The 8,184-nt window shown below is 38.0% G+C and overlaps 1 protein-coding gene across 4 annotated transcripts; it reads right to left on the reverse strand.

The window, feature by feature from the left end:
* Positions 1-151: 151 nt before the first annotated feature.
* LOC137744875 (serine/threonine-protein kinase CTR1) lies at positions 152-7,968 on the reverse strand. Of its 4 annotated transcripts, none has more exons than XM_068484685.2 (17): positions 7,180-7,946; positions 5,761-6,062; positions 5,529-5,673; positions 5,121-5,224; positions 4,534-4,742; positions 3,362-3,487; positions 3,101-3,259; positions 2,953-2,993; positions 2,796-2,864; positions 2,587-2,687; positions 2,368-2,452; positions 2,156-2,254; positions 1,835-1,903; positions 1,610-1,741; positions 1,394-1,488; positions 1,111-1,306; positions 152-997 (listed from the first exon to the last, which is right to left on the reverse strand). In XM_068484685.2, exons 1-16 carry the CDS (start codon positions 7,762-7,764, stop codon positions 1,198-1,200), a joined length of 2,430 nt encoding a protein of 809 aa, XP_068340786.2. In that variant the 5' UTR covers positions 7,765-7,946; the 3' UTR covers positions 152-997; positions 1,111-1,197. The 4 variants fall into 4 exon arrangements, with proteins under 4 accessions (XP_068340786.2, XP_088538076.1, XP_088538075.1 ...); XM_088681950.1 differs by having other exon boundaries at positions 152-536; positions 7,180-7,941; XM_088681949.1 differs by having other exon boundaries at positions 152-536; positions 3,101-3,487; positions 7,180-7,968.
* Between the last annotated feature and the right edge of the window lie 216 nt (positions 7,969-8,184).

The raw sequence follows: 8,184 nt of genomic DNA on the forward strand, positions 1-8,184 counted from the left end.
TTTTTTTGTGGTCCACGTAAGAAGTAAAATTAAGCTAAATATGTCTCCATACAACTCAATGGTTTAATTTGTCACATCTACATGCAATGGCAGCTCAGGTTGAAACTTACAAGCTGGTTAAAATGGTAAATTCAAATGACTAAAATTTAACTTACAAAAAGACAAAAGGGGGGTCGAATTTCATAATAATATTTTGGTCAGGTACATCGAATACATCACATAATTCAACAAGCAAAAGCAAAGGAAGCTTCAACATAATAATGTAACACCCTACATTTAATTAATAAATTGACCAAAGTGGATTCCATTTGCAGACTTTTTTGGTATGCTTTAAGTCTAATCAAAGCTAAAAAAGAATTAAAAACGCATCGCATGATGTTTATTGGTTCGGAATGCAAATTACAGAAGAAAAGCTTTGCTGCCGATTTCTCTGCTTGTCATCATCGGCGGCATTACCATACCGGAAAATCTCTCTAAAACTTGCCGGCTTTCCGATACCCATATCTTATCGGTTAACTTTGACATAAGAATAAGATCTGCAATCCAAATGTAACACAAGGGTGACCGAAACATTAAAACATAGAGAAGAGGAGGGAAAAAAAGATAGTAATTTGTCGACGACTGGATCACTACAGAGGCGTGCCTCCTAACAGATTCGTGCACTTGGGGCACTTTGTAATTTCGTTTTCTTCAATTTCACTAGTGGGGCAACAGCAGAAACCAGCTTCTAACTGAAAGACTAGCTTTCACATTTTGTAAAGGCAAGGACAAACCATGCTGGGAAGGATGTAGTCGATTCTAGTAACGCTCTTTTACAAAATTACGAAATAGAAATTATACAACTTTCCCAAGACGAGGAGACAGAACGGTTTTTGGTAGACTTCTGTGAGAAGAGAAGAGACGGCAATGCAGACACTGTTGGCACTCATAGTTTCCTTCATTAGGTTAACGAATCAAAATGCTTAATTGGCGATAAGAGAAGAAATGTACAATGGCTCTGCAACCGGTTGATACAGAACACGCATCAGACATTTATGCATACAAGTTCAATGTACAGGAAATTGACCACAAACCAAAACTAAGAATACATATTGAAGGTAATGGCCATACCCGAGACTATGAACAGCATGCATCCACGCCACACATCAATTCTCTAACGAATGCTGTACTATGTGCATGAATAAGACTCGTTCCCATTCAGGTAAGTAATGGCATATCTGCACGACTAGGTTGAGTGACGGGAGCTTTGATCAACGGCGTCAAAGAATCCATGATAATAGCAAATGAAGGTCGTTTCCAGGGTTCGCTGCAGCATGAATCTGTTATTAGAGAAAACAGGGAAATTTGTATACAAAACTCAGTTTAAAATATTGAATTAGTGTCTCAAACTCACTTGGCCCAACAAGCCTCAATTATAGCTGCCACATTAGGATTCAAATCACGTGGAATCTCAAGCCTTTTGTTTTTAAACCCAACAGCTGCGACAACCTACGCAACATAGAATAGAAAGGCTATATATCATTATGACATTTTCAGAGTCGTCAGGTCTAAAGATAATCCCTATTTCCATTTTACTAACCCACAAGAGCATAATCACCATAACACAAACCTGTGCTGGGTTTAAATTACCCCACGGCTGTTGCATTGTTGCGAGTTCCCACAATATTACACCAAAACTGTAAACATCTGACTTCTCATTTGATGGTTCATCACGCAGGACTTCTGGTGCCATCCATTCAGGCTAAAGAAAATAGAGAAGAATTTTCAATTTCCAGCAAAGCCACCATAAAATTGTAACTTCCAGGTTGTTTGTCTAATTTAAAATAAAACTTACAGTCCCGGCAGCTGATTTTGAGGAGAGGAAGGTGTTTGCCTTCAAACGGGAAAGACCAAAGTCGCAAACCTAAACCACAAAACAGGCATGAAAAATGATATAAATGATGCAGTAAGTAAACAAATGCTGGCGCACTAAGTCATGTTCATTTTCAAACGCATAAAAGTGCTTAAAGTCGAGCACATGGCAGCAAAACTTAAACTCCTGTATCATGCAGCAGTTTGATCATTCACCATGCTCAGAAACCAATTAAATGAAAATTGATGGTCCATTCCAAACGCTCAAAGCATAAGCAAACTAAATGCTGTAGGGGATCCTCACCTTCACTGTATATTTTTTGTCTACCAACAGATTTGGAGATTTTAAATCACGATGAACAATGGGAGGTTTGCGTCTATGAAGATAATTCATTCCCTTTGCCTGTGAAAAATTTCAGATCATGTACAAGAACACAATGAATAGAAACTAAAATATAAAAACTGAAAAAGAAGAATAAGAGGCAACAGAAGAACAGGTAGTCTTCATATACTCACCACATCATAAGCCATACTCAAGCGACGCCTCTCATCCAATGTCTCCTTTGCACCAGCTTTATGCAAAAGCCTATACAAGCTACCTCTGCAATTAACAGCCGACAATTCAGATCTTTAAACAATTTGTTGACATGGTATAAATGTCTAATACATATGAAAGTTCCTATTTGTGGGGGTGGCAGAGTGGGCAGGGGTGCAAAAAGAGGACATTACAAAAACCTTGATAAATATTCTGTGACTATGGACAAGTTTGGAGGTTTGGTAACTGCACCCATAAAGAGAACAATGTTTGGATGTCGCAGGCGCTTCATTATAGTAACCTAGCAGACAAAAGACGTGAAGCTTATCTCAAATTCAAGACAAAGAAAGTACAAGGCAATTATGTACTTAAAAATCTCAATGCGTCCAAATGTTCTGCCATCATGTACCTCACTCAAAAATTCTTTAAAGCGTTCGGCATGAAAATCTTGTTCCATTAGAATCTTCACAGCAACATCCTTCAATGTACAACGTTTTATCAGTATTATGAATAAATGGCTATCTCAGAAGTAATGAGGGCAGAGTGTAAATAGATTAGGTACTTACAGAGCCATGCCAATCAGCGCGATGAACAGTTCCAAAAGAACCTGCAAATGCGCAATGTTATTTTTTACAGCCTCAAACTAACTTTTATGAACTGCATTAAGTACATCAAGGGCATATGAGCTCTTCATGTTCATGATATTACTTATACCTGCACCGATTCTCTCTTTTATAATGAGATCACTCCATGGGATATCCAAATCCTCTATATCGAACCCGAGCTCTCTACTTGGTTTACTAGGAACCAGTTGAACACCCTCAACAAACCTTGAGTCTGTAATTGTATCCACCCTTGGACCATCTCTATGCCCTACATGTGGCATACACTTTAGAGGGATTGGATCATTTACCACAGGTGGTGTGTGCAAAATATTTTGAAGAGGATTAAACAACTGGGGATTTCTATCATCACCACTTGTCCGGGGAATTTTGGCATGTGCAGAGGTGTCACCACTGAGACTTGAAATTAGGTTTTTTCCCTCTGTACTCTTCCTATCAAAGTGTTTAGGATACATATTGTCCTCATCAACAGCACTTCCTGTGATGAGAGAAAACACCATGGGTGAACTACAATCGACATGACAGATGAATGCTAATTTACATGACAAAATATAGACAAGACCGTAAAATAGTTATAACTTAGAATTATAGGTACAGGCTTAACGGGATAATGAAAGTCCAAAAGAGCTGTTGATGAATACTAATTTACAGTTCAATGTAAACATAATCACAACATAGTTAATGCTAGAACTCTATATGCCAAGGGTAAACAGACGAGGAAATTTGGAGTCATGTTAATAGATAACTGCCAATTTATACGACCCCAATGCAAACCTAATCGGCACCACCATTACTTGAACCGTGTGCAAAGGTATAACAGAAAATAAAGCTCTTTAATTTGCTACTAGATCATAAACATTCAATTTTCCATTCTAAAAATCTCAAAACCATCTGCAGTTATCTGACATTAACATGCATCTATCCTAACCCCAAAGAATCAGTAAAAAAGAGTTAAAAGAGGTTAAACTAAATGAAGCCACCATACTAATCCTTTTGATGTACTACTTCAGTGCAAAGGGTGTCATACAAAGTTCTTGTATGTAGCAAGTTCTAGGGAAGGCGTCCTTGCATTACTTTCAGGCAACTAAAATTTAGAATAAATAAGATTATTTATTGTGTAAGAGCCTGTACAATAGATTTATTAAATGTATGTCTCAAAATGTGAATGGATGTGTGTATGGATATAGAGATGGACACAAGTGTATTTGCATATTTTATAACAGGTACTCCAATTGTAATCATAATATAAATAATGCATCCAACCATAACTTTTCTTTTAGGATTTAGGGATCAATGTATCTTCAGTTCTGCACCATACTGTACCTGCATCCTATAATTATGTCTATACCTAATTGTATTTATTCAAGAAAAATTGTCATAAAACAAATCAACAATTGATCATATTAATAAATTGTTCATACAACACCAATTCTATGTACATTATCAGCATTTCTGAGTTTTTTTTTTTTTTTTTTTTTTGTAAATATATACTATATATCATGGCTTTGACAATCAAAGAATTACCTGCAGGAGCTTCATCAAACACAAGATTAAGCGATTGACAGTCTGAGAAATACTGTTTAGCCAGTAACCTGAAATCAATGGTAGGTTCAACTGGTTTTAGTCTTGGAAAGCGCAGTGGTGAAGAAATTGAGATGGATGATGGGCCATTGAGCAAGGAATCAGGGTCGCGCAAGTAGCCTGGATTTGCAATCAAATCGACTAAAAACTCCCTGAAGTGAAACAAATACGCCATATCAGATGTTTCCACCAGTTTGATAACATGGAAATGAAATTTGGGACACACTTGATTCTCCAAATAGAGAAATATTCTCTCTAACTCTAATTTGACCATGCCCGTTTTCCTATATAATTTTTTGAACACAAAGGGGGAACAGCTCGGGCTTGTTCAGGAAGGTGGCAACGGCTGACGAAGGACAGAAAACTAAAGGCATAGACAAAGAAATTCAAACAGATACAAATATGATGAATAACTTTTTACTGAAGCGTAACTTGAATAATTTTGCAGTTATGCACCAGGCAGTTCTAAAAGTAAACTGCGTTGCTAATTCAAACTATTGATAGAGACAATAGATAAAAAAATAGCATACCTGTCCAACCCAAACCGGACAAGACAAGAGGAGGCATCATCCCTTGTACAATATTGACAGCCTTTGGCAATTCGACAAGGTAAATCAATTGTGTCAGCTAGAACCTTCAAAGATAGACATGTAGCTTGTTAGTATAATACTGTTCTCAAATGAACAAAGAATAATATTAACTTATGGATCAGAAGAACAGTAGTTAACAGACAAAGATTGCCACTAGTATATATGTCAAGGTTAAATTTCTGTGTTCTTTATCAAACTAAGCCTTCAAACCAGAAGCAGAAAACTTCATATTACTAACAAGAAGAAAAAACAACAAATTTTGTTTATTTATTATCAAATAAACAATTACCAAGCTAAATACACTTCTTTCAAGGAAAGTAAATACATCAAATTATATAGGAGCCTTACTTTGAATAATAAGGCACGATGTCTACATAAGCCAACAGAAAGGCTGCCTATTGGAACAACTACAGATCCTAAGCAATCTTTCAGATCATCGCTGCTCTCCCTCCATATGGAAAAAATTTCATCCTCTCCTACGGAAGATGAACCCCTTGTGATAGCAATAAAATTCAGTTACATATGAATGGAAGACATAGATATCCTAGAAAGAAATGGACAGAAGATTCAGAAGACTTACCCCATGCGACTGTACACAAGCTTTGCCAGCTGATCTACAATCTCTTTTGTATTTATGCAAGTACAGGAAATGGTTAAAACCCTATTTTGAAGCTCCTTTAGACTGGGATCACTACGTTTATCAATTAAAACCACTTCAATGCTTGAACCAATGCCAGGATCAACCGACCTTAATGATTCAATTGATGGTATACGACCATTTTCTTGCAGATCAGTGCACACAGTCCATACATACTGATCTATCCCATGAATTAGGTAAAATCCATCAGGCACTTTGTCAAAGTATGACAGACAGCCATTCACCTGTTGCACATCATATCAATAGGAAAGGATTAATACAGTTATCACCACAAAACACAAACCATTTGTACGAACAGTGTTGTTCAAAAGCAATTCTTAAACTCCATTAGCCTTCTGAAAAATTTTGGGTTGGGAAGAAAGAAAATGGAACAAATTATCTCTTGTTAGATATCTGACATGTAAATTGTAATGTTCTCATAACATCATTTCCCTTAATCAACAGTTACAAGAGTTTTCTCAAGAAAAATCAACAGTTACAAGAGAAAACTCCTCCATCCCTACCTATGTACACGTATACATATTACTATACTGCAGTTATAGCTATTACATTAACCTAACTTCAATGACAACCGATTTTACTGTGTGAATCCCGAATCATTGGCAGCCTCAACAGGAACTTATTAGTTTCCTAGTTACTGTAAGGTCAGACCAAAATATGCAGCATATTACCAAATTCATTACCAATTATCTTCTATTTCATAACAGTTTTGTGACTCTAGTAGATCAGTTTTGCTTTAGTGATGCTCTCATAAACGGAGATGCAATCTGACATAGGATCAAGCAGTTTTCATAACACCTTTTTTTTTAGAAATAGAATACATCATACAATGTAAGCACTGCCCACGTGGTTAACCTGAGGTCATACACACTTCAGTTATCAGTTGCTTGCTCAACCAATACGTTATATTGTAAACAAAATCTAATCAATCGGAAACATTCTTTTCTTGTTTGGTGTGAAGCATGTGAAAGAATGCAATAATTGGATATTTGAGATAAAGGTTAGTTCTTCAATAGGATTCAGATAGGATTGGGGACAAAAATGGCGTGCATAAATTCAAACCCGGTGTTTGGAAGGCCAATGAGATAATGCAGCTTATGAATTCAAATGCCATTGAGCAATGCATAATGTCTTCACAAAAAACCCAAAATCGCTCCAGCCATTCCGTTGATAATTAAGCAGTCTACAACATTTTCCACACAATAAGCTAAGAACTCAGCTCAAATAAGCATATATATATAGACCGATTCAATTAACAAAGCAAGGCAGCAAACCATTCATCTGATGAAACATAGCACCTCAACAATATCGATTGGCCATAGAAAGCAGAATAAACCTTACCCAAAACCGATGCGATACGGCATCAACAGAGCTGGACGTCCTGGAAGCCGATTCATCCGGCACTGGATCCAAGAAGTTAGGATCATCGGCGCATGTAGCCTCCGATGAAAGCCGAAGAGCCAAAGCCAGCTGCAGCTGATAACTCTCCTCAGTCTGCTGAGCCCAGCTCTTCCCTGAAGAAGAACCGCCGCCGCCACCAGTGGCCGTAACAGCTCCATCCACACCTTTCATTCGAAATTCACCCCCTCCACCACTAACCTTGAACACATCGTCCGGCACGTACCCGAACCCGTCGATCTCACTGACCGCGGCGGTGGATAGGGTCGGAGGGTAGTACTCGCCGGAAATCGAGCTCTCGGCAAAGCTGCTGCCGCTCGACTGCCTCTGCAACCCGGCAGACGAGTACGGGTTGCCGGCCCGATTCGCTTGCTGATTCGCCCGGAAATCGGCTCCGGTTTCCCAATCGAACCCTCTGTCGACTTTCCCCTTGTTGTTCTTGCTCTCCGTCTCATGAAACGCCGCCGCTTGGTCGTCGGGAACTTGGCTCAGAAGCGTGTAGTTGGATCTCCTACCGGGCATTTCCATCGAGATTTGGGACTAATCGGTTCGTCACAAAACCCTAGAAATTCTTAAACCCGCCATCTTTGAAAAAAATAAAGCTTTGAGGACTCAGAGGACTCCACAGAGAAGGTCTGAGTTTCTCTCTCTAGAATTTCCACTGTCGGAGAGAGAAAAAGCGAAAGCGGTGGTGTTTCATTCGGTGGTGTAATCGTAATTATTCTTTAATTTAATTTTTTAACTTTTCTTTTTCTTTTAATTTAATTAAAAGGTTTTGTTTTCCTTCACACGCTGGGCTCGAAGAATTTTTCTCTTTCTTTTTGTCCGTGATTAGGACTATTTAATTGGGTTTTGGCGTAATTAATTATTGGGTTTCGTTTGGACAATTAGGTAGTGGATCCAGTGATTTTATCAACTTTTTTATGTTGAGATACATGCATTATTTTT

The sequence above is a fragment of the Pyrus communis genome, chromosome 12, assembly GCF_041283825.1.
Source record: "Pyrus communis isolate YQ-2024b chromosome 12, ASM4128382v1, whole genome shotgun sequence".
NCBI classification, from domain to species: domain Eukaryota; kingdom Viridiplantae; phylum Streptophyta; class Magnoliopsida; order Rosales; family Rosaceae; genus Pyrus; species Pyrus communis.

Bases quoted from the DNA above. Each gene is read 5' to 3' on its own strand.
- LOC137744875 (XM_088681949.1), bottom strand. From the start codon at position 7,764: ATGGAAATGCCCGGTAGGAGATCCAACTACACGCTTCTGAGCCAAGTT. The intron at 5,674-5,760 runs GTAAGTCTTCTG...TGCTATCACAAG, and splicing joins CTTGTGTACAGTCGCATGGG to GGGTTCATCTTCCGTAGGAG. The intron at 1,307-1,393 runs GTGAGTTTGAGA...TTCATGCTGCAG, and splicing joins ATTGAGGCTTGTTGGGCCAA to CGAACCCTGGAAACGACCTT.